General features: G+C 38.9%; 1 protein-coding gene across 1 annotated transcript; it reads right to left on the bottom strand.

Annotated features, from left to right (window-relative positions):
- Positions 1-20,646: 20,646 nt before the first annotated feature.
- TEX52 (testis expressed 52) lies at positions 20,647-25,765 on the bottom strand. Its single transcript, XM_027856415.1, has 2 exons — positions 24,833-25,765; positions 20,647-20,902 (listed from the first exon to the last, which is right to left on the bottom strand). The coding sequence occupies exons 1-2, from the start codon at positions 25,378-25,380 to the stop codon at positions 20,647-20,649; spliced, it is 804 nt and encodes a 267-aa protein (XP_027712216.1). The 5' UTR covers positions 25,381-25,765.
- Positions 25,766-27,064: the final 1,299 nt, after the last annotated feature.

Here is a 27,064-nt window from a genome sequence, read left to right as displayed (position 1 = left end):
GAGAAGACAAGACATAAACTCAGAAGAAGACAACAATGTAAAAACAGCTACAGGAAAAGCCTCAAAAAAAAAAAAATGCTCATTGGAACCAAGCCCAACAAGAATTCCTGGAAGCATTGATGAAAGAGATAAGAGTGGTAGAGGAAAAATTGGGGAAAGAAATTAGAATGATACAATAAAATTATGAAAAGAGAATTAACAACTTAGTAAAAGAGGCACAAAATAATACTGAAGAAAATAACACCTTAAAAAGCAGAATTGGCCTAATGGTAAAAGAGGCACAAAAATTCACTGAAAAAAAGAACTCCTTAAAAAGAAGAATTGAACAAATGGAAAAAGAGGCATAAAAACTCACTAAAGAAAATAATTTCTTGAAAATTATAATTGGGAAAGCCAAAGCTAATGACTCCATAAGACATTAAGAAACAATAAAACAAAGTCAAAAGAATAAAAAAAAATAAAAGAAAATGTGAAATCTTTCATCAGAAAAACAACTAACTTGGAAAATAGGTTGAGGAGAGATAATTTAAGAATTATTGGACTACCAGAAAGCCATGATCCAAAAAAGAACCTAGACATCATATTTCAAGAAATTATAAAGAAAAACTTCCCTGATATCTTAGATCCAGAAGGTAAAATAGAAATTAAAAGAATTTATTGATCACTTCTTGAAAGAGATACTCAAATGAAAATTCCCAGGAATATTACAGTTAAATTCCAGAGCTTCTAGGTCAAAGGGAGAATATTGCAAGCTGCCAGAAAGAAACAATTCAATATAACGGAGCCATAGTCAGGATTACAGAAGATTTAGCAGTTTCCACATTAAAGGAGTAGAGGACTTGAAATATGATATTCTGGAAGGCAAAAAAGCTAGGATTACAACTAAGAATAACCTACCCAACAAAACTGACTATAATCTTCAAGAATAAAAAATAATTGATATTTAATGAAATAGAGGATTTTCAAGCATTCCCTGATGAAAAGACCAGAATGGAGTAGAAAATTTTACATTCAAATGCAAGACTCAAGAGAAGCACAGAGAGGTAAACATGAAAGAATAATCATAAGGGACTCAATAAAGTTAAACTATTTACATTCCTATATGGAAGATGATACATGTAATTTAAGAACTGTATCAGAGAAACTTACTGTAAAATTTTTTGATATTGTTTCATTATCTATGGCACCTTTGAGCTAAATATAATTTCCCTGATTATCTCTTTTAACTAGGTTTCTTTTTGCTTTTGCTTTGTCTGAGATCATGGGAATTACTCAAGGCCCTGAAAAAACTAAGTTGGGTCCCATCAAACAACAAATTCTCAGTCCTCACAATCTAGTCTTTCAGTCTTGAGTTACAATGACAGTGAGGAATGAAGATGCAGTATGTTACTGTGCAGGATAGTGAATCACAGTCATTTTGGGGGAGACATTTGAAAAAGACATTTCTGTAGCATATGCAAGGATTAAACCTCTGTGGCATGGGTGATAAGGGAAATTCACATTTAAATTATATCAGTGTGCCCTAAGGAAATTATGATTATCACCAAAAAGGTGAATCCTGTGTGTCTGCAGTGATTAGGACCAAGTTCAGTTTATTCAAAATAGCAAAATATTACAAGCAGAAATCAGGGACTCAATATGTGGATACTTTGACAATTTATGCTATGCAGAAATTTTACTGTACAGTAGAAGCAAATGGTGACAGAGAACATCAAAAGAGTACTGACTCCACCATCTTGATTTTGGCTCTGGAGAAGTTCAGATATTTCTTTCTGCCTTCCTATTGTCTTTTGGATAAGAAACCAACCCTTTTGTTTGGCACTTAAAGCCCTTTATCATTTGACTCCAGCCTCCCTTTTTCTTTTCTTTTTTTTCAATTCTTAAAAAAAATTTTTTTGTTTCTGGTGAAATTTTAAATTTTGATCATTTATATTTTAAAATTATTTTTGAATTCAATTTTATTTTATTTACAGCTTTGAACTCTCTTATTCCACTCTCCCCCTTCCTCACCCATTGAGAAAGAAAAAAAGAAAGCAAAAATCATTACAAATATGTATAGTCAAGCAAAACAAATTCCCGAATTAATCATGTCAAATATATACTCTCCAGTCTATACCCTGAGCTCATTGTTTCTGTTATCTGGAGGTGGATAGCATGTTTCATCATGAGTTCTCTGGAATTGTGGTTGATCATCTTGTTCATCAGAGTTCCTAAGTCTTTCAAAGATATTTGTCTTCACAATATTATTGTTACCATATAAATTGTTCTCTTGGTTCTGCTCACTTCACTTTGCATCAGTTCATACAAGTCTTCCTAGGTTTCTCTGAAACCATCCCCTTTATTGTTTCTTCCACTACAATAGTATTCCATCACGTTCTTATACCATAATTTGTTCAGCTTCTCAGCAATTGAAAGGCACCTCCTTAGTTTCTAATTCTTTGCCATCATGAAAAGAGCTAACTCTAAATATTTTTGCATATATGAGTCCTTTCCCTCTTTCTTAAATGTTTTTGGTGCGTAGACTTTTAATTTCTTTTTGTCTTTTTGCTATATTTCTAGCACAGTATTGAATAGCAATGGTGATAATGGAGATACTTGTTTTTTTTTGTTTTGTTTTGTTTTGTTTTTTTGTTTTGTTTTCAGTTGTGTCTGACTCTTTGTAAACCCATTTGAGTTTTCTTGGAAAAAATACTGGAGTGTTTTACCGTTTCCTTCTCCAGCTCATTTTACAGATGATGAAACTGAAGTAAACAGGGTTAAGTGGTTTGCCCAGCAAGTGACAGCAAATAAGTGTCTGGGGCCAAATTTGAACTCAAGAAGAGGAGTCTTCCTGACTCCAGGCCCTACTCTCTATCCATTGCACCATCTAGCTGCTCATCCTTGCTTTACTCTTGAGTTTATTGAAAAGGCTTCTAGTTTATCCCCATTATAGATAATTCTTGCTCTTAGTTTTAAGATATATGCACTTATTATTTTAAGGAAAACTATTCATATGCTTTCTAGCAGAAAAGCTGTATCTATTAATATAATTATAAGATTTTTGTTGTTTTTGTTATTAACATGGTTGATTGTGTTTTTAGCTTTCTTAACATTAAACCAACCCTGCATTTCTAGCATAACTCTGGTGTGGTTATAATGAATAATCTTTATGATATGTTGCTGTAGTCTTCTTGCTAATATTTTACTTAAAATTTTTGCATCAACATTTATTAGGGATATTGGTCTATTTTTTTTTCTTCTTTTTCTGTTTTAATTCTTCCTGGTTTAGGTATCAAGACCATATTTGTGCCATAGAAGGAATTTGGCAGAGTTCTTTGTTTTCCAATTTTTTTCAAACAGTTCATATGGTATTGGAATTATATTTCTTTAAATGTTTGGCAGAATCTGCTTGTAAATTCATCTGATTCTGGATTTTGTTTGGGGGGAGGAGTATGTGAGAATTCACTTGTGGTTTATTCAATTTCTTTTTCTAAGATAGGGTTATTTAAATACTCTATTTTCTGTTCTATTAATCAGGATAATTTATAATTTATAATTTTTAAATATTCTCCACTTCATTTTGATTGTCAGTGGCATGTAGTTGAGCAAAGTAGCACCTAATAATTTCTTTTATTTTTTTTCCCATTTGTTGTGAATTCACCTTTTTTTCATGATAAAGGTAATTTGGCTTTCCCCCCCCTTTTTTTTGATGAATCTTTTTTTGTTGTTTTTTTTTTCCAAAACAAAACAATCCCTACTTTCTTTTATTAATTCATTGGGTACTTGGGGGTCTTTTTGCTTTCAATTTTGCTCATCTCTTTTTTGATTTTTCAGGATTTCTATTTTGGTGTTTAATTAGAGATTTCAAATGGGTTGGTGTTCTATGTTTTTTTGTTTGCTTGTTTGTTTCATGTCCAATTCTTTGATCTGCTCTTCTCTTTTATTGATTAATGTGTTTAAAGATATAAATTTCCCCCTAAGTACTGCTTTGACTATATCCCAAAAATTTTGGTATATTGTCTCATTGTTATCATGATCTTTAATGAAATTATTGTTGCTACGATTTCTCTTTGACCCCCCTATTCTTTAGGATAAGTTATTTCCTTCCAACTAATTTTTAAGCTTTGTTTCTAAGTCCCTTTACTGAATATTACTTAAATTGCATTATGGGCTCTTTTTGGCTTGCAGTCTTTCCTGCATCTTCCTTCTTGCTGTCTAGAGGATAAAGGTTACAGTTGGAGTCAGTATTCTACATGGGATATTTCAGTCAGCCAATCTAGTAGGGAAGCTTAAGTGAAGTCAGGGTGCCTGGTACTTAAGCCCAAGGTGGGTTTTGGATTTGGAACTGGGATTGTGTACTTTATAGGAACTGAGCTAAATTATAAACTTAATCATCTTCCCTTTCCTATAGACTGAGATGGGGACAAGATGAACAGGGATTATGCCTCCCATATGCTGGGGGAGTAAGTTTATATATTTATGATTATATCTTTTGAAGTAAATATTTCTATGTAAAAGCTTTAAAAATTATATTATAGTCAGTAAAAGATGCATTTGATGTTTCTGCTTTTCTACATTTGTTTGTGAGGTTTTTATCCCAAGGCATGGTCAGTTTTTGTGAAGGTGCCATACACAACTGAGAAACAGGTGTACTGTTTTCAATTCTCATTCAATGTTCTCCAGAGGTCTTAGCATAGCTGCCTTTTCTAAAATTCTATCTGGGGCCTTAATTTCTTTTTGTGTGTATTTTTTTGGTTAGATTATTTAGATCTGAGAGGGGTATGCTGAGTTTCCCCACTTTGCTATTTTTGCTGTTTATTTTTCTCTGTACCTCATTTAACTTTCACTGTAAGAATTTAGATACTATGCCAATTGGTGACTATCAATTTAGTATTAATATTAATTCATTGTCTATGATACCTTTTAGCAAAATGTAGTTCTCTGTTTATCTGTTGGATGTATTTTTGCCATTACTCTATATGAGATCATAATGGCTACCCCTTTTAAAATTCAGATGAAGCATAATAGCTTCTGTTCCAGACCCTTGTTTTAACTCTGTGTGTACCTCTCTGTCTCAAATTTCTTATAACAACATATTGTTGGATTTTAATTTTTAATCCATTCTACTATGCTCTTCTGTTTTTATAGGTGAGTTTATCCCTATGATTGCTAATCATGTATTTCTGCCCACTGATTCTATTGTATTTTTTCTTCTTGTGTTTCCCACCTTCCCTTTAAGAGTTTGGTTTGCTTCTGACTAATCTTTCCCTTAATTTACCCTCCCTCTTATGCTCCCCACTTTTTCCCTAAAACCCATTCTGTCCTGTTTGTTTGGTGAAATCTATTTCTGTAGCCAACTGTGAGTCGTAGTCTTCCTTCCTTTTGCCAGTTCAGATGAGAGTACCCCCTCCACTCCCTCCTACTATATAGTATAGACTTCTACTTGCCCATCCCATTTACATGAGATAATTTCTCCCATTCTTCCATTCCTTCCTGCTTCTCCCATTGTATTCCTCATCTCCATCCTTTCCATTCTTTTTTTTTTTTAAGAGTGCCAAAACATAACAGAATCATTCCCAGGCTGTCTGTCTAATTAGGCACCTTCTGATGATGATAGAGTCCTGAAGGGCTAAATGCAGCATGTCTTCATATAAGAATGTAAACAGTTTAACCTTGTTTAGTATGATTCCTTGCTCCTGTTTACCTTTTTTCTTTTCCAGACTCCAAATCCCATGTTTAGCTCCTTTTTTTAAGCCCAGAGACTTTTATATTCTTTTTTTTTGTTCCAAATTATCTCTTTTTCCCTCCCCCTCCCCCACCCAATGAGAAAGCAACAAAAACAAAATCTATCACAAATATGTATAGCAAATGTGTATGTATATGTACAGCAAAACAAACTTCCACATTAGCCATGTTCCAAAAAAAAAAAGAAAAAGTAAGAAAAAGAAAGAGGAAAAACATGACTCAATGAGTCCATCAGTTCTCTGGATAGAGATAGCATGTTTTATACTGAGTCCTTTGAAATTGTAGAAGATCATTGTGCTGTTAAGAGTTACTAAAAAAAAAAAAAGTTACTAAGGGCTCAGATTCTTATAATCTAGCCAAATAGCTCACAGATGTTCAGATTCCTTAAGAGTCTGCTCAACATGACGGATGTTCTGATAAACCTTGTCTTTCATCGAAAGAAGGCTTGGGTCGAATTCTTTTGGGCAGGACCTCCATGTTGTGATTTTGGGGTCCCAGCACCTCTAAACCCCTAAACCTCAACATTTTGGTGGCCTGTATGGGGAAATTGCCTAACCTCAAGTTTTTCTATAGCCAAGACTGGAAGGTATGTAAGCCTCCCCCCTCCCTCTTCTTGCTCTGCAGTTGGGGTCACTCTTCAAGCGCTAAGACTTAGAGGTGATTTTCAGGTAGACCGTTATGAGGCTGTCTCGCGCTCGGCCTGACATTCTCAAGCTCTCAGTCCACTGGTTTGGTTTGAGGCCATGGACCTGGATACACCTTCAGCATCATGGAGGACAAGGACTGATGCCCTATCTGGAAGTGTATGCCCAATTCTGTCAATTCTCTCAGTGCTAGGGAATTGGGAAAATTGCAGTTGCTTTTTGGTTCCCTGAGGCTTTCTTCCTTCCTTCCCTCTAAACCCCTGGATCCTCCTTCATGGAGGTTACAGGGAAAAGTTAGAACAGCTAAAATAATTTTAGCAGATTCTGGAGGTTTTGTAATTGATCATTAAGGAGTTTTGAAACACCTCTGTACCATCCTAGTCACTCCCTTCCCTTGAGTCAAGAGGGTATCTGTTAACCCCTCTCATAGGAGAAGAGAGTTTCACCATTTACCCCTCACCTTTGATTTCACCCTCCCCCACCTGGGGAAAGGAAGGAGGGAGGAGGGGCACTAACTACAGCATGGGTCCCACTGACAATGGCCTTGGGACCTAGGGCAACCTTTGCCTGGAAGCATCACCCAGGTTCAGCACATCCTATTCAAGGTAAAGAAACTAGCCTCCAAACTTGGGTAAGCATGCTCTTTTTAAAGTTGTAATTTTAACTGTTAATGATGAGATGTTGATTGTCTGTGTAAAGTAATTTGGAAATGCATTTAACAAAACTGAAGTCACCTGATTGGTAATGGGTTTGTTTCAAGTTTCAAATTGGTGAACTTTTTGTATCAGTTATGTCAAGCAACTTTTCATAATTTGGTTACCGCTAAAATAATTTGGCTATTGGTTATTGTTTTAATGTGTAAACTTGCCAAAGAGCTTGTTTGGGTTATGGCTTGCTGAGAATTTGCAAGTGTATAAAAATCTCTAACGATTGGCTTTTTACACCAAGACAAATTTAAGTATGAGAAATAAATCCTAGGGGCAGCTAGGTGGCACAGTGGATAGAGCACTGGCCCTGAAGTCAGGAGGACCTCAGTTCAAATCCAGCCTCAGACCAAACACTTGACACTTACTAGCTGTGTGACCTTGGGCAAGTCACTTAACCCCAATTGCCTAAAAAAAAAAAAGAGAGAGAAATAAATCCTGGAAAATCCTTTTTTCCTAAGCTGTGATTAGTGAAACTTGCTGTGTGAGGTAAAAGCTTATAGGATTTTATTTCGAGTTGTCTAATGGATCATAATAATCCACCAATAAATCAATAATCCACCATCTGAGAAATGCCACAAGCTACTCAGAGAAAATGTGATACTGGCATCAGAAAGCTGAGAGGACAATTTTAGCTGAGAGGACAATTTTAGCCTCAGTCTAAGATGAGATCCTCCTGGTTCAATTTCCCCATTATGTTTCTTTGAAAAGGAATGTTACCCACCTGGCTATTCCTGAGTCTGGCTATGAAGTGGATTTGATACAGCATGGTTGGAAAACTGAATTATCTGAATCCAAACAGAGCTAAGGATGTTTTATCTTGTCATTTGGGCCCTGCAGTCTTTTCTGTCAGATTTGTGTCTTCCAGACTACAGGCCATTCACCTACAGTTGGTAGCAAACAGCAGGTAGCAGCCAATGTCTCCCCATCTTACCCTGGATGCAGCCTGTGCTCGGTTCCAGTCAACCTCCTCTTTGGGACCCCTTGAGGCAGGGACAGCTCTATGCCCCTTGCTAGCAGGAAGCAGTTGCAGAAGCCAAGACCTTTGCCCCTTACCCCAAAAGAATTTGGGTCCCATTTGTTTGAGGGGGGAATGATGAGGATAGGATCTGGACCAAATCTTGCCTGAGGCTCTAATCCCATCAACTGGCCTTATTGTGGCTACACCCAATCTCCTAATTCTCTGTTACCCTTAACCTAGCCTAGCCCTTCATTGTGTTACCTCCCTAGGGCCCCTGGCTACTTCCCACCCTTAATCCTAGCTAGGCTCCATTATCTCTTGGCCACGTGGTCCAGGTCTCTGGCATTCTATTACCTCACAGTCCCCCACCCCACACACACACACATACTACTTGGCCACTCCTAGATCCCTCCCACAGTTTTTCTGTATATAGGGCCCATCTTGTCTCTATTAAGGTGCTCAGATTCTTATAATCCAGCCACTGCTCAGATTCTTACAATCTAGTCAATAGCTCACATATGTTCAGATTCCTTAAGAATCTGCCCAATATGATGGATTTTCTAATAAACCTTGTCTTTGGCTGAAAAAAAAAAAAAGAGTTACTAAGTCCTGGGGCAGTTAGGTGGCACAGTGGATAGAGCACCGGCCCTGGAGGCAGGAGGACCTGAGTTCAAATCTGGCCTCAGACACATGACACATGACACTAGCTGTGTGACCCTAGGCAACTCACTTAACTCTATTGCCTAGCAAACAATAAAAAAAAAAAAGAGTTACTAAGTCCTTCAAAGTCGATTGCCTTTACTGTTACTGTGTAGGTTGTTCTTCTGGTTTTTCTGAAACCATTCCTTTCATAATTTCTTAAAGCAAAATAGTATTCCATCACATTCATACACTACAAATTGTTCACCTATTCTCCAATTGATGGGCATACCCTCTGTTTCCAATTCTTTGTCACCACAAAAAGAGCTTCTATAAATTTTTTAGTACATATAGGTCCTTTTCCTCTTATCCTTTGATCTCAGGTGATATAGCCCTAATAGTGGTACTTCTGGGTCAAAGTATATGAAAAGTAAATAGCCTGTGGAGTATAGTTACAAATTGTTTTCCAGAATGGTTGGACCAGTTTTCAGCTCCACCATTAGTGTGCCTATTTTCCCACATCCCTTCAGTATTTGTCATCTTCCTTTTCTGTTGTCTTAGCCAATCCCGTGGGTATGAGATGATACCTCAGAGTTGTTTTAATCTGCATTTCTATAATTATTAGTGATTTTGAGGTTTTATTTTATGGCTATTGATAGCTTTGATTTCTTCCACTAAAAACTAACTTCATATATATTTTTCAGTCAATTGGGAAATGGTTCTTATTCTACTAAATTTGACTAAATTCCCTATATTTGAGAAATGAGACCTTTATCAGAGAAACTTGCTGCAAAGATTTTTTCCAAAATTCCCACTTTTCTTCTAATTTCAGCTACATTGGTTTTGTTTGTGTGGAAAATCTTGTTAATTTAATATAATCAAAATTATCCATTCTTCCTCATAAAGCTCTCTGTCTTTTGTTTTTGGTTATGAACTCTTCCCCTATGCATAGATCTGACAAGCAATTTCTTCTATAACCACTAAGTTGCTTATGATATCACCCTCAAAGCCTAAATCATATACCTATTTTGAGCTTATCTTAGTGTGTGGTGTTAGATGTTAGTCTATGCCTAGTTTCTGCCAGACTTCTTTCCAGTTTTCCCAACAATTTTTGTCAAATAATGAGTTCTTGTCTCAAAGAGCTTTGACCATTCATCAAACACTAGGTTATTGTGTTCATTTGCTTCGGTATATTATGTACCTAATCTGTTTTGTAATGCACAGGTGAAAAATAGATATATTCCTTTCTATTCCCATTCAATATGCTCCAGAGGCCTGTCATATCCACTCTAAAATTTTATTTATCTCCTCAATTTCTTTCTTGTTTATTGTTAGTTTGTCTAGATCTGAGGGGAATAAATTGAGGTTACTCACTAGTATAGTTTTACTGTCTATTTCTTCTTGTAATAAATTTACCTTTTCCTTCATGAATTTGAATGCTCTGCCATTTGGCGTATATATGTTCAGTATGAATAGTAATTAGTTGTACCTCTTAGGACAATATAGTTTCCCTGTTTATTATTTTAATTAGTTCTATTTTTGCTTTTGACTTGTCTGAGATCATGATTGCCATTCATGCCTTTTTTACTTCAGCTGAAACATTATAGATTCTGTTCCAGTCCCCTTTCTTTCCTCCGGCCATTCCCCCCCCCCCCCCGCCAGTTTTAAACTGTGTCTTTCTGTTTCAAGTGTCTTTCTATTAAACAATAGATTGTTGGATTCTGGTTTCTAATCCATTCCACTATCCTCTTCCATTTTATGGGTGAGTTCATGTAATTCACATTCACAATTATGATTTCCCTCCATCCCATTTGCTTATGCTTTTCCTTCTCCTTTTTTCTCTGTTCACTCTTTAAGAATTTGTTTTGTATCTAACTAATCTTCCCTTAATCTACTCTCCTGATTCCCCCTCTCCCTTTCTCTTAATCCCTTTCCTTCCTACTTCCTTGTTGGGTAAGATGAATATCCATGCCCAGCTGTGTGTATATGTTTGTTATTTCCTCCTTGAATAAGTTCTGATGAGAGTGAGGTTCAAGAACTGCTCTCACAGTCCACTCCATTGTATGCTTTGCCTGCCTCTTCCTTGCATGCCTCATTTATGTGAATGAATTTTCCTTATTCTTCCTCTTCCTTTCCCCTGTCCCAGTACATACCTCTTTCTCCTTGTTCCATTCTTCTTTTGAGATCATCCCAGCATAATAGAATCATACCCAGGCCCTTAGATTCCCTCTAAGAGTGCTAGTGATGATAAAGTTCTGAAGGGTTACATGTATCCTCTCTATATGTAAGAACATAAACAGTTTAATCTTGTTTAGTCCCTTATGATTGCTCCCACATATTTACTTTTTTATGCTTCTCTTGAGTCCTGTGTGAATATCACCTTTGGGGGGCAGCTAGGTGGTGCAGTGGATAGAGCACCAGCCCTGAAGTCAGGAGGACCTGAGTTCAAATCTGGCCTCAGACCAAACACTTGACACTTACTAGCTGTGTGACCCTGGGCAAGTCACTTAACCCCAATTGCCTAAAAACTAAAAAAAAACAAAAAAAAATCACCTTTGCTATTCAGCTCTGGTCTTTCCATCAGGAAAGTTTTCTATTTTATTAACTGTCCATTTCCCCCTATTGAATTATACTCAGTTTTTCTGGATAAGTTGTTCTTAGATCTTAGATTCTTTGCCTTCCAGAACATCATATTCTGCTTCTGTTTTTTTATGATGGTAACTATTAAATCTTGTGTGATTCTGATTATGGTTCCTAGGTATTAGAATTATATCTTTCCAGATGCTGTCAGTATTTTATCTTTGATCTTCAAGCTCTGCATTTTATTTCTGGGAATTTTCATTCTAGGGTTTCTTTCAGGAGGTGACTGGTGGATTCTTTCAGTTTCCATTTTGTCCTCTGGTTCTAAGAAATCTAGGTAGTTTTCTTTTGTGATTTCTTGGAATATGATGTCTAGGGTCTGTTTTTGGTTGTGGCTTTCAAGTAGTTCAAAGATTCTTAAATTATCTATTGATCTGTTTTTCCAGGTCAGTGGTTTTTGCAATGAGATACCTCTCATTTTCTTCCCTATTTTTTCAGCTTTTTAAAAAATTTATTCTTCTTCCTGCTACTCTACCATCTTGACTCAGCCTCTCCCAGACTATCTTTTTCCACTAGGCTAATTATACTCCCCTTCTCATACTTTACACTCTAGCTAAACTGGATTACTTACTGTTTCCTTGTACATGACATGCCATCACTTGATTGTTTTCCCTTGTATAGGCTGTCAACCATGCCTAGAATGCTCTTGATTTTAATTTCAGCCTTTTCAGATTTTAGACACTGGCTCCCTTCCAGGATTGTGTGCCACCTCCTTCAATGACATCATCATGGAGCCCTGCAACCTATGTGCCTTACCCATACTGATGGTGTGGAACTGAGATCAGGACTGTGCAGATTGTTGGACACTGAACAGGAGAACCAAATTAGACCAGTACATCATGCCCAGAATTCAAGATGTTCTTTATCATTTGTTAGACAGCCAATGATTTTCAGTATTATACTTGCACGCTAACTAACATTTACATGGTGCCTTAAGATTTGCAAAGAGCTTTAGAAATATTTCGTTTTTATCCTTACAACAACCGTGGGCATTAAGTATAACTGTTATCTCCATTTTAAAGATGACAAAATTGAGTCAGAGATTTTTTTAGTGACTTGCCCATTGTCATATAGCTAGTAAAAGTCTGAGGCCAGATATGAACTCACATCTTCTTGACTTCAGGTCCAGGGTTCTATCCGCTGCACCACCAGCTGCCTCTAGACTAGGTACACTCAATACTATCAGATTTCAATGGCAGAGGAAGACAAGGAGATCATAGCCTCCATCTGTCCAGCAGGATCCTACCAGAGTGAATGTATGCTGCAAGAACAATTAGAGACACCAGATATTTTTCCACACTATAGGGAAAAGATGATTAGAGACATATACTATTTAGCATTGTTGTAGTTGAAAGATTTTTCTCTGGGGAACCAACAAAAAATAACAAAAGGCTAACAAAAGTGTTAGATCAGCTGGAAGATGCTGGTAGGAAGCTGTCAATTGACCAGTTTCTATTCTGCAAAGTCTCTGTCAGTGGAAACAGTATCAGCTATGGAGACAGAGGATCTAGGTTGAAATCTCACTTTCTGACCTTAGGGAAAATATTTAACCTACCTAAGCCTCAGTTTCCTCATCTGTAAAATGAGGTGGTCTAACTATATGACCTTTGGGGACCCCTTCAGCTCCACATTTATGACTTTCTCTATCTATATATATGTATATATATTTATTTCCACACACACACATAAATGTCACATACTGTCTCAACTGGGAGTGAATCCTGATCCAGATAAGATAAAAGTATTTGTTAATTGCTTGTATCTAAAGAGTCTCTGTGAAACTAAATCAATTCACCTAAGATTAGAAGAGAAACTATTAAATGGAAAAAACAAAGTACAATAAGTTTCTCATTTCCAAGATATATTAGGAACTCTTCAAATTTATAAAAATAAGTCATTCTCCAATTGATAAATGGTCAAAGGATATGAAAAAGGCAGTTCTCAAGGGTAGAAATCCAAGTTATCAATAAGAAAAAATGCCCTAAATCACTATTAATTAGAGAAATAAAATTAAAGCAATTCAGAAGTTCTACCCCACACCATTCATGTTGGAAAAATTGACCAAAAAAAAAAAAAAAAGGCACACTAATGCAGTGTCAGTGGAGCTGTGAATTGGTCTAGCCATTCTGGAAAGCAAATTTGAACTATGCTCCAAAAGTTATGGATGTAGGGGCAGCTAGGTGGCACAGTAGATAGAGCACCGGCCCTGGAGCCAGGAGGACCTGAGTTCAAATCCAACCTCAGACACAGATAATACTAGCTGTATGACAAGTCCAACTGCCTCACCCCCCCAAAAAAAAGTTATGGTTCTATGGATCTAATCTGACTGTGTAGAAACTTCAACTGGAAGTTATTTAAGGAATTCTTGACTTTAGGGCAGAAGTCAAGAAATCTAGAATTTACCTTACTGCCCTCAGAGTGACCCACAATCTGAGCACTTTAATCATATACTGCTGAATATGCCAGGAATCCTGAGTTCCTAGAAGAATACTTAGTGGAGTCAATGCAAGACATTTCCATTGCATGCATACGGTGGGACCAAGAATGACGTCTCTATACTTGATGACGTTTGGATGCCAGCTGTGTTTATCTTGTACTTTGTAATGTCTAAAGATAGAGAAGACCAGAGATTCACAGTTAGTACTCCAGCATCATCTCCATCTGACAGATTAACTGAAGATGGCTTATTGCTTCTGACAGAAACAAGTAATTCTGTAATGCTTCCTCTTCCTGTCAGAAACCACCTCAAGGAGGTAGAATTCTGCAAAGAAATCTTGGTGTGGAGGTGACACGCAAGGTAGTGGGACGCTGAAAACCTATCCTATAAGAAGTATTTGAAAGACTTGACAATTTATCAATCTACGAAAGAACTCCAGGGTGTGATTGGGACCCTTTGCAGACAATTACACTGAAAGCACATTGGAGGATTATTTGAGAGGGAGAAACTGATAATATATGGAGAGTTTGAGAAGAATCCACTTACAAGTTGCTGGACTGGTAATACCAGAAATCAGCATATATAGTAAGTATCTAGATGGTGATTTAGATGAGGACACTGTGTGTTCATGTCCACCAAAGGGTCAGAGAAGTCACCTGAGTTTGTCCTCTTCATGATTTGGTTTCTAACTTCTTTACTCAGCTGAAAGTATTCTCTTCAAAGTTACCACTGGCCTCTTAATTGCCAAATTTGTTGGTCTTTTCTCAGGCCTAATCCTTCACGATTTATCTGCTGCTTTTTGCATTGTTAGACTCTCTGTCCAGCTGATTACTCTTTCCTCTCTGGGTTTTCATGACATTACTCTCTCCTGGTTGTTGTTCTATCTGACCATTCCTCAGTCTCCTTTGCTGACTCATTATCTACATCACACCACCCTAACAACTGTGGTTGTTCCCCAGAATTTAGTCCTGGACTCTCTTCTCTTACCTACTGTAACCTTATCAACTCTCATGGGTTTAACTTAGAATCTCTATGCAAATGACTCCCAGTCTACAAATTTAGCCCCAATTTCTCTGATGAGCTTCAATGCCATGTTACCAATTGTCTAGTGTATATTTTAAAATGGATGTTAAACTCAGCATGTCTAAAACTGAACTCATGTTCTTTTCCTCAAAACTTTCCTCTCTGCCAAACTTCCCCACTTCTGCCAAAGGCATTTAGGGTACCTTTCTTTCCAGTCTTCAGAGTTTGTACTTTTGGCATTATCCTTGACTCCTGACTCTCCCTCACTGCATATATCTAATCAGTCGCCAAATCCTGTGGTTTCCATCTTCACAACTTCTCACCCCTTCTCTCCACTCACTCACACAATGCCTCCTTAGTTCAGTCCCTCAACATCTGTCATCTAGATTATTGTAAAAGCATCCTCCTTGGTCTCCCTCCTCAGGACTCTCCTCGCTCCAGTCTATCCTATACACACAGTCATTTTACTTAAATGCAGAGCTGACCATGCGACTCCTTTATTTAACTAACTCCAATGGCTTTCTGCTGCTTCTAGAATAAAATACAAATTGTTTTAAATCCCAATACAATTTGGCTCCGATCTATCTTTCCAGCCTTATTGGACACTACTTCTTCTCTCTCATTCTGATTCAGCCAAGCTGGCCTTCTCTCTGTTCCTCACTCATGACCCTCTCTCCCTGTGCTTTTGTTCTGACTGTCTTCCAGATCTGGAATGTACCCCCCCCCCCCAACACACACCCTTTACCTCTGCATCACAGAGTCCTTTGTCTTCCTTTGGGATGCAGCTCAGACACCACATTCTGAGTGAATTCTTTCCTAATCATCACAACTTCCAGTGCCCACCTTCTCACATTACCTTGTACCTAACTACTATAGGATTTGTGGGAATTGAGTAAACCACACTGACTCCTGGATCAGTTCTGGATTTAGCTCAGTTCTCTTTCTATTCAGTTATGGGTCTACGCCAATTTCTGTCTTGTGAGAAAACTTCATTCAATCTTGGGAATGTGAAAAAAAAAAAAACCCAAACCTTTGTTGCATTGTTTGAACCTAGCCCTGCATGGCTGGGAAGCTGGATCACATCTAGTTGTTATTTAGAGACCCTTAACTAAGGCCTTAGGTTATACTGACCTGGAACCCAGTCAGATCTAAAGACTGGTGCAAGGAGTTTTCTCACAATTATATATCTCAAGCAACCCATATGTCTTATCTGAAAACTGCTCCTCTACTGGTCAATCAGTTCCTGTATCCTCGTTGCTTTGATTGAATACAGGCACTTGAGGGGAGTGGACACCTCTTTTTCTGATTTCAGGAAATTGTACCTGTTTGTTCTCCTCCCAACTCGGAAAGCCTCTAATCTTTCCTCCAGTAAGAAATCTGGTTACCTAATCTCATACCCTGTTTTATATCCTGTTGTTTTCTTTTAATGCATAAAAATCTGTCTCCTTCTGTATTCAAGGTCCAGTGCTAAGCTGAGGAGGCCAGATCCTGATTTGTTATGCAATTGGCATGCATGGCTTAATAAATTGACATGCTTAGAAGCTCGAACCTTTGTTTCCTCAGTTATTTCAGATTACACCCGCCATACTACTACATATAGACACAGATAGACAGAGATATTCATGCTGTATGTATTTTTATATCTACTTATTTTCTCCCTCATTAGAATATGTTTATTGGGAGTAGGGAACATTTCATTCCTTGAATTTGTACATGCAGCACCTAGGGGCAACTAGGTAGGGATAAAGCACTGGGCTTGGAGTCAGGAAGAGCCAAGTTTAAATCTGACCTCAGACACTATCTGTGTGACCTTGGCCAAGTCATTTAACCTCTGTTTTCGTTTCCTCATCTATAAAATGCTGTTATTAGAATAGCACCTACCTTCCAGGGTTTTTGTGAGGATCAAATATGGTAATAATTGTAAAGCACTTAGCATAGTGCCTGGCACATAGTGGGAGCTATATACACATTAGCTATTATTATTATTAGACATGTAATAGGTGTGTAATACATACTTGTTGGTTGACTCTCAGCCTGGGGCATGCTACTGGCTTTGGTTAGTTGTCTGATTGGGGTGGTGGCACATAACCTCAGGTACATACAAATAGACCATAAGCTTGCCCTTGGGAGAGGCTTTCTAGCTAGCACACGTCAGTCAGAGAGAGCAGTAGACAGCTCTGAAAAGTTGATGCCCTGAAAAGAGTAAGAGAGCAGCTTAGTAATCACAAGACCGGTGGAGATGCCTTGCAGAGAGGATACACAGCTGGTTACCTAGCAGAGAACATCATAAAGTCATCAGAGGGCATCAGCAGCTCTACAGCATCACTGGTGTGAGTTGACCAGGCCACTTGTACCCTGTCTATGTCGCCGTATTTATACTCTCATCCATTGGTGATGGGGTAACCTGTTGGAGAATACTCCCTGTGTATGCATCCAGGGACCTTTTATTTTCTCTTTATTTGCTACAATGCTTAATTACATGTTTTGAATGAATGTATCCAGGGGTAGGTAAAAGTAAACAAACATTGGTGGGGGGTTATAAGATACATAGTTTTATTTGTTGTCCTACAGAAAGTGCCTTGAATCTGAAATAGCTTTTTCTGAGAGCCTGTGTATACTGTGATTGCACAGCCAAAGTGCTATACAAATAATGATAGCTCTGGTTTCAGATGAATATGTTTTATTATATTAAAAAAGGGACCTTCCCTACCTATTCTTTTCAGGTTTTTTTTTTTTTTGAGGCAATTGGAATTCAATGACTTGCCCAGGGCCGCACAGCTATTGAAGTGTCGGAGGCCGAATTTGAACTCTGACTCCAGGGCTGATGGTCTATCTACTACACCACCTAACTGCCCCCCTTTTTAATGGTTTTTAACATAAGTGAATACTATATTTTATTTAAAGCTTTTTCAGGTTCTATTAACATAATCTTGCAGGTTTCATGGTTGTATTATTTATGATATTAATTATGCCAATTATTTTCTAATGTTGAAACATCCTTGCATCCCTGGTTATTGGTGATAATAAATTTTTCTGAAATATTGTTATAGTCTCTTTGCTAAACTTATATTTTAAAGTTCTGAATAAACTTGTATTTTAAAGTTCTGAATAAATCAGTGAATTCATATTATACTGACCTACAGGTTTTTTTTTGTTTTTTTTTTCTGTTATCCCCTGGTTTGAGTATCAGGGTTATATTTGTGTCATAAAAAGTATTTGACTTGGCACTTTCTCTATTATTGAGAATAATTTTGCAGCACAGGGACTAATTGCTCTTTAAATGTTCAACAGAATTCACTTTTAAATGCATCAGGACCCGAGGTGTTTAAATTTGGCATTTCCTTCATTTATGGTTTCCTGACTCCAGGCCTGGCACTGTATGTATGCACTATGGCGCCCCCTAGCACTCAGTGTTTACACAGGTTCATTGGAGTAGCTGGGTTAGCTTAAGCTTGGAGTGTCTTGTGGTTTCCGTAGTGAGAGCAATTTATAGTAGCAAGTGCCTACACTACACAAATGCTCTAAGCAAGAGCCAGAGTGCTTTGTTTAAATATCTCACAATGCCTAGTCTTGTATTGACCAAATTCCCAATGATTGTTCAATCAGTAAAAGACATTTTCTTCATCAAAAGGCATTTATTAGTCACTGTAATAGGTACTTTTCAGAGTGGGTTAAATAAGGTAGGCTGTGTGCCTTCTTGGAGTTTATTATCTAAGTCAAGCATATTGATTTACAGAAAGAAAGGACATAACATCCACAGAACAAATTCATAATATATATATATATATATATACACACATACATATACATATATACACATAGAAAGGATAACTATTCGTGGGGATATAGGGACTTTTTTTTTAAATTCAAGATGGCTTCCTCTTGATCTGACTGGACCAGCCCTTGTTGTCCGACCCTGGGGATACTTTACGAAATACAGAGGTTGGCCCTCCTCAAAACAGATTAGGTAATGATGCTCTAGTAGCTGTGGCATATGAGTCAGGACATCCAGATTCAGGGTTTCAGCCTGCTTCGGACGAGGCGTAGTTCAATCAAGACAGAGTTAGGAGGGAGTGATTATCTCCCCTCACCTTAGGATTAGTCCAGGAAGGCTTCCTTCAGTGTGCCTGGAGGAGACATATGGGGAATAGGCTAGAACACAGAAAAGGGAAGGTGTCTGAGGTAGCCTGCTGACAGCCAAGTTTTGCAGCAACAAACCAGGTCTTTGGATCTGACTGAACCCTACCATGGTGAGAAGTCTCTGCAAAATTTGGAGACAATCGAAACTAAAGGCAAGGCCTAGCAATGTTGCGTTTCCTTCTTCCTCTCCACAGCCCTTCCTCAAATGTGGTACTTGCCAACCAGAAGTTGGTTGACTCTGACTAATGAGTCTGTTCTTGAGAAAAAGGTTTCCCCAGAAGAGTGTTAGAGAGAAAGTGTCTTGAAAGGCCTTTGGCAATGGGCAGTAATTAGTATCAGTGAGGATAGCAATATTCATGGGAGATAAGTGTGGTATGTGTGTGTGTGTATGAGTGTTGGGGGGGGTTGGGGTGAGGATGTAGAATTGCCTATTCCTGTTTTCCTCTCAAGATATCTCCCTCTTTGGGAAAGTAAGGGGAAGCTAAGAGTTACGAACGTCTGGCTCAGCTCCCTGTAAATTGGGGAAGATGTCTCTGATGACATGCCTTTTGAGAGAGGGGTGGGGATTGACAGGTGCAGAATATTGCATATGCTGCCAGGTAAGGTCAACACTGTCAGTTGCCTTTGCTCACTATTCTTTGCTACAAGAGAGGGTTCGTGGTGGGAAGAGGTTAGGAAATGACTATGATGTAAACACAAAAGGCATCAGTTCTTTTAAAAAGTGGTTTTTAGTTTGTTTTTAGAAAAGATGGCTCTGAAAATCATCTTGGAAAGAGGCTATGGAATGGAAATGGAACACAGCCTGTGTGGCTACCTGGGTTAGGGGTGCTGCTGGCTGAGAGGGAGACTTCTTTGAGAAGGTCCACGTCTTCCCTGTGAGGTAGAAGCAGATGCAGGTTGGAATGGTGGTCCCTCAACATTTTATGACCCCAAAGGTTTCCCTAAGCTAAATCCTAAGGCTAGCCAATAAATGGAATATATATCTCAACTTACTCCTATTTCACACATACTCTCCAGTGTACTAGAGGCTCAGCCTCTAGGGATGAGAACAAGGAGAAAGAAGGAAAAAAAACCATTTGTAGTAATTGCAGCTCTCTCTCTCCAGTGAGGAACAGAGTGTACCAGGCCATCAGAGGAGAGAGGAAATGGTGTTCATCTCTCTGCCTTACAGACATGTTTCTTTGTATTAGAGTGCATGTTTACGTTGGTATGTATGTGTAAGAGGCCCTTAAGAAAGAACACTGGAATTGAGGCCAAATGATCTGGATTCCACCCCTGCTCTGGAATTTACTATATATGGAATCTGGAACAAATCATTTCACCTTTTGGGGTTTCAATTTCTTCATAGGTAAAATGAGAGAATTAGGCTGGATGACTTAAGGTCCCTTAAAGTGTTAAAATCCTATGATTAATCCAAATTATACCCTTAATCTTGGTTTCCATGACTGTAAAATACATGGACTATCTACCTCAAAAGGTGATTGTGAGGAAAGAACTTTGTAGACTGAAAAACACAGATAAGCTGGAGTTTCTACCACCCTAGGATGTTTCTTGCTTAGAGCAGGGGTGTGTCAGGTTAAGGTCTCTGGAACACAGAATATAATGTACCAATATTTCTGTTGGAGTTGGAGGATCCTTTGGTCTTACCCAATTTCTCTCCTGTGTGAAGTTGTATAGGGAATGAGACAGCCCTCTCCCTCCCAACACCCCATCTCCTAACTGTACCCCTTGCCCTCATGCCAGGCCGGGTTCTTCTGAGACATAGCAGATGGGAGTAGTTGCTCGGTCCTTTGCAAGGATCTGGTAATTCCTCACCATTTCAGGGTCCAGGGGAGGAGCAGGCTGCAGTAACAGCCTCATCGACAACTCTTCATAATGTGGTTGAGGGTTAGGGCAGGGCCAACCCCTGCAGAGTAAATTGGGGACTGGGTTGGGCACAAGCTGGAAGCCGTTAGGGTCCAATCGTCCACCTGGTGTCACATGTCTGTACCTGTTTGTGATGAAGAGAGAATGGAGAGGTAAGGGGAGATCCTGTGTAGGAGTACTAATGGAGGCTGGGGAGGGAATGACTTCTCTTCACAAATTAGCTATTGACAACATGTAAAGAAATATTCAAATGCAGTCTCTGCCCTTTACTTCCCTCATCCTGGCAATAATGCATGACAAATAATTAACAAAGAAAATTGATTCATGGATTTAACTGCCTGGGTATCAGTTGTGTATTGTGTTCTTTCCTTATTGATATTAAATTCACATCTATAAGGAGAATTTGAAAATCTAAATTTTGCATCTCTCTTGTCCCCCAATCACAGTGCTCTGCAAATAAGTACTTAAAAGATTTTTGTTGAATTGAATTGTGATGTGATTTAGATCTGCAATCCTTATGGCCTATCCTTGGTTATTCCCTAAATTCTTAAGCTTCTTTCAAAACCACATAAACCCCACCTCCTTTGCAAAGTCTCATCTGACCACTCTATCTCTCCATTCATTTAAATTTTTTTTCTTTTTTATTGGGAATGTAACAATCACCAACATACACAATTACATATAAAAAAGGACTAAGAGGCTTGGGAACTTAAAGTTTGATAAGAAGTATGTATATAAATGTGTATACATACACATGGATTGTCATACATGTGTGTATGTGTATGCATGACATACATACACATGCATGCATGTGTATATATGTATATACATAATATGACAGCCTAATATGTGTGTTTGTGTGTGGGCATCCAGTGGTGGTACCCTTGTGAATTTCTCTGCCTTCTCTCATCAATCAATCAAGCAAGTAAGCAACAAGTATTTATTAAGCACCTACTACATGGGAGGCTGGTGATACAAACACAAAACCAAAATAATTTCTTATGCTCAAGGAGTTTATATTCTATCCCTAAAATAACACGTATTTATATAAAGTAGAAATAACATATATACAAAATCAATGCACAGTAACTTTTGTGAAGGAGGAACCACTGGAGCTGGGGGAAATCAGACTAAGCCTTGATGAGCTGACCTTTGAAGGAGAAGACTACGGACTCTATGAGTCAGCTAAGTGGCTTAGTGGATAGAGCTCTGGAGCCAGGAAGACCCGAGTTCAAATCTAGTCTCAGACACTCACTAGCTGTATGATCCTGGGCATGTCACTTAACCTCTTATTTGCCTTAATCCACTGGAGAAGAAAATGTCAAAGCATTCCAGTATCTTTGCCAAGAAAAGCCCATGAACAGTACTGGTGTGCTATGGTCACAGGGTCACGAAGAATCGGATATGACTGAAAGACTGAACAACAAGAGATTCTGTAAGGTAGAAGGAAGGAGAGAGCATACTATTCCAGGAAATGAGTTCGTCTGCAAAGACAAAGATTGTTGTATATGAGGAATAATAAGTGAAACATGTCTGGAAAAGTAAGCTAAATGGTGAAGGGTTTAAAATGCCTAACAGTTTGATCTCTGAGCTATTGAAGCTTCTTGAGAAGGGGAGTGACATGATCCCATGTATGCTTTGGTAATATCAATTTGGCAACTATGTGGAGAATGAATTGGAGGAAGTAGAGACTGGAGAAATGAAGACCAATTATGAACCTAAACAGAAGCTGATGAGAGCCTGAACCAGGGTGGCAGCCAGGTAAGAGAAAAGAATGGAAGCAAGAGATGTGGAGGTAGAATCAATAAAACTGGGCACCTGATTGGACAAGGAGAGGAGTGAGGGAGAGTGAAGCATTGAGAATGACTCTGAGGTGATTGGAAGGTTGGTGGTGCCCTGATGGATATACACAAGTTAGGAAAAGAAGTAGGAAGAGATAGTCAGCTCTGTTTTCATCCCTTTTATTTGTTTGGTTTTTTTTGTCATGGGGTTTTGGGATAATAGGACACATCCAGGTATTTCAGGAAGGCATTCTACCCAAGCATGGTGCTAAGCTCATAGGGGGCACTCAGCAAATATTTGTTAATTAATCAATTAATTGATTAGTTAACTAGAGAGAATGCCAAGGGCAATCAAAGTAATCAAAGATCATCAGAACACGCCAACTGAAGATGAGTGGAAGGAATCAAATATATTTAACTTTGAAAAAGAATACTTAAGTGGGACGTATAGATTGAAGGGTCTATCATGTGGAAAAGAGACTATACTTAAACTCTATTTGCATTTGGCCCCCGAGGGCAAAACCAGTAGGAATGGGTGGAGGTTGTTAACTAAGCAAGTTTAGGCTTGATGTCAGAAGTCTATTAGAGCTATCCAAAAGTGAGATGGGATGTTTTAGAGACTGTTTTAGTTTTAGAGAAGCAAGTTTAGGCTTGATGTCAGAAGTCTATTAGAGCTATCCAAAAGTGAGATGAGATGTTTTAGCGGGCTCCTCCACCCTAGCTTCCTTCACAGCCTAGCTCAGATGCAACAACCTACAGGCCTTTCCTAATCAGCAATTTGTTTGTGCTTTCTTTCCTTCATTAGCTCCAAACTGCTCTGCATTTATTCTATACATATTTCATATGAGAAGCAGCTGCTACTGACACATGGAGGCTGAGACCTGGACCAAGTCACTTGATTTCTCAGTGCCCCAGGTCACTCTCTAAGACTATAATTTGCAGAATATTTTCCAATCTGCATTGGTAGAAGGGATTTCTGAGAGCAATGAAACCACAGGTCCAGTTTAAAATGAAATATGTGGAAGAGGGATCCCAGCTCTTTGAATCCCAGCACTTTCACTTACTGCATCCTTGGACAAATCATTTTAATTCTCTGGCCCTGAGTTCCTCATTTGTAAAGTGAGGGAGGGGGAACTCTAAGGTCTCTCCTATCACTAAATCTGATTCTACGATTCTGCTTGGCCTTGGAGGTTGGAACTAAGAATAGTGGTTGAAAATCGCAGTGGTAGATTTAGGTCCAGGTGTAAGGAAACGCTTCCTATCAAAAGAGCAATCCAGCAGCCAAATGGGCTTGGGAGGCAGACAGTGACCCCTCATTGAAGGTCTTCAGACAAAAGCTGGATGACCATGACCTCTAAGATACCTTCTAGTTCTAAATATATACCACTGCATGTTATAGAAGGGATTTTCATTCAGGTATACATGGGACTAGGATCTCTCTAAAGTTCATTCTAACCTTTTCTAATCCATAGTCAGGAATCCATTCTAACCATTCTAATCCATAGTCAGGAATAACCAGAGATGGGTGGTGATGGAGTCACAGGAAGGAGAAATCTCAAAAATCCACAATCCCCAAACCTCATTTTAGCCATTTATTTCAATCCCTTACCAAAGCTACTCATAGGAGTAATATAACTTGCTCTGACATGCTTCTCTCTCTGCTTTTGCAGAGAGATGGTCCAAAAGGCAGGGAGCAACAGGAGAGAGGAAAGAGAAGGCAAAGGCCTTGATTCTGGTTATTTACTGGATCACTGGACCTTGAATTCATGAGTAGGTTGTATTTACTTCACTGTCCTATTCCAGCATAGAATCTTGTCTGGTTAGCCTGAATCCACATCCTTCACTATAGACTATTCAGGTTCCTATAGACTATCAGGTCCCAACAGTGGGTGGAAGTGAGGTGAGGCAAGGCAGGAGAGTCAATAAAGTGGCTCCAAATAACACAAAGGCCTGGCTAAATGCCTATCTATCCTTTTTACCATCCTTCAAGTATATAGCTTAAGTCCTATCTCCTTCAACAAACTTAACCCGACGACAGTCCGTAGCATTCTTTCCTTCCTCTGAACTCTGTATTCACTTGGCACTTGCATACGTGTGCCCAATCACTCCAGATAGCCTCCTCCTTGGGGAAGGGATCCTATTTCATATGCTTCTGGAGGGGTCTATCCCACACCACCTATCATAATGCTCAATGCTATATTCAGTACTTATTAACATTTAGATTGGTTTTTTTTTTTGGAGAGGGACAGGCAGCTAGGGGAGGGTTTTCTTACCTCTTGAAGTTCTTGGGGGGCAAAATGTTACCCTGGGCATCCAATGGGGGTACCCTCACTTCACTTCTTGCTTTGAGTATTTCTGCTTTCATTATTTCCTTCCTGGCCCGGTTGACCACCTTCTCCTTTCTTACTGGATCCATGAAGATAGGATGAGTGTCAATAAAGTGCAATAAAGTGTTTTTCCCAAGCCAGGAAGGTGGAGGGATAGAGTAATTGGTTAAAGAACATTTATGGGCCTCACTACGAGTGAGCCATCGCCAGACATTACTATCGTAAGGTTTATCAGGCCTTGTGGGAAAGACTGGGGGTAGACGCCCCACATCTATCCACGTGTGGTAGCCCCATGTATGTTGGGATGTACCCTTCCAAGGGGTGAGGAGTCGCTGGCATGTGATGGACTTTATTTTTGTACAGGGTGGTTGCTTCACAGCAAGCTGATGGTAGGGCTTTGGAGTGAAGCCCCCAAACACCAAGGGGATATCTGGGTGGAAGAATTCTCGCTGTACCCATGTTTTCTCAGTGAAGGAATCGTTGTAACAGGTCATCTAGGTAAGAATTAAGATGGGACCTGGTGACAGATGAGTTGGTGGTGAAATCGGCTTCTCCACCCTCTATTTTGTTCAGCTGCAACCAAGGAAAGAATAAGTGTTGCATAAGCCTTAAATTTCAGTTGTTTCCTCTCCTCAAAAATGACTCCTGATACTTCCCTAGGGAACTGATGTTACCAAATATTTGACTTAGTACCTATCCACCATTACTGGGCAGTGTGATGCTATTGAGTCTACCATGGAGATCAGGCCCCTGCTTCTTCTTACATTTGGAGTCACTTTATAGTCCTAGCTTTCTTCATTATATACGTTTCCTTAGAATTTAGAGCTGGAGATCTTTTAATCCAACCCATTTGTTTTATAGATGAGGAAAACTGAGGCTCCCAAACGTGAAATGACTTGCCCAAGTCACACAATTATACTGCTTATTGACTGATAGCAAGGAACAGAGCTAGGATTCAAACTTGGTTCTGTCTCCAAATCCATTACTCTTCACACTACCATACACCTCAATCCTGATGCCATTTCCCTCCAATCACCCCTACTTGTTTGCTGATGTCCACAAATCTCCCACTCCTCCAGCTCTGACCACCTCCAGCAAGTCCAGAAGTGATTAGATCCAGGTGTCCTGCCTTCTCTATTAGCTCTGACCCCCACATCTCACATGGCTAAAGCTGGGAATACTAGGAGGCTAAGTAGATAGAATATCAGCATAATTAGTTCCTTCAGGCCATAGTAGAAAACAGAACCTCCGTTGAGGACTACATGATAAAAATCAAGAGCTACATAAGGCAGGTACTCTGGACATGGGGATCGGCTTTCTAGGATGCAGTCTTCCTACCTGTAGGAGAGGTTCTGTACTTTGAGATGGCTCATTTTCTCCAGGAGTTATTCCTGATCATAAGATACATTTAAATAAAAAAAAAAACTATCAAAGCTAGAAAATGCCCCTCTGTTCCTAGGCCCCCATTGTTTGCCCATATGAGTTGCTATGGTGATGCATCAGGAGTGAACTGTGTGTGAAACCATTTGCACTATCTGGGCCTACAACTGCTAGAGGAAACAGTGGGGAGTCTTCATAACCTAAGACCTTAGAAACCTTGAATTTCACCCACACCACCCCTTATGTTTAGTAGCACCCAGTGACTGCCCTCCTAAGCATGTAGCCTGAGTGCATTTTGTGGACTGACACAAAACTCTCTTGTTGAGGACAGAGAGAAGCCTCCCCAGGAGCCCCAGATGAAAATGGGTCACTAGCTTGGGATAGTTTCATCCTCAATAAGGAACTGTAGGGGGTGGGAGAAACCAAGAGGGAAATGCCCTTTCTAAAGAGCTGAAAGGCACCTTTTTCTGATTTTTAGATGACTCTAAAATTCTCATTCAAGACTTGGTAAAGATTATTTCCTTTACTTCAACATGCAGTTGCAAATAAAAATGTGGGTAGGGAAAACCTGATGAAAGGATTTTAGGCTAGCCAACTGCCCTAGATATTGAGTGAAGAATTCTTTCTACAGAACCAAGATGCAAAGAGTATATTTCAAGATAGAAATTGGAAAAAGAGAGAGTAGGCTGAGAGCCAAGTCCTTATCAGTATGGTCAGTCCTGAACTTTCTTTAGATATGTGATTCTTTAGAACAGTCATACTTCTTCCTTCTTTCCTCCTATTCCCAAAGTTCAATAC

The sequence above is a fragment of the Vombatus ursinus genome, unplaced genomic scaffold, assembly GCF_900497805.2.
Source record: "Vombatus ursinus unplaced genomic scaffold, bare-nosed wombat genome assembly UNPS02011431.1, whole genome shotgun sequence".
Classification (NCBI taxonomy): Eukaryota; Metazoa; Chordata; class Mammalia; order Diprotodontia; family Vombatidae; genus Vombatus; species Vombatus ursinus.
Note: the sequence above shows the minus strand (reverse complement) of the source record. Positions and strands in the feature narration are given on the sequence as shown.

What these genes read in the sequence shown, in the direction of transcription:
- TEX52 (XM_027856415.1), bottom strand. Translation starts at nt 25,380, where the DNA reads ATGACCTGTTACAACGATTCCTTCACTGAGAAAACATGGGTACAGCGA. An exon ending in CCCCCCAAGAACTTCAAGAG is followed by an intron (nt 20,903 to 24,832) that starts GTAAGAAAACCC and finishes CATCACAAACAG; the next exon opens with GTACAGACATGTGACACCAG.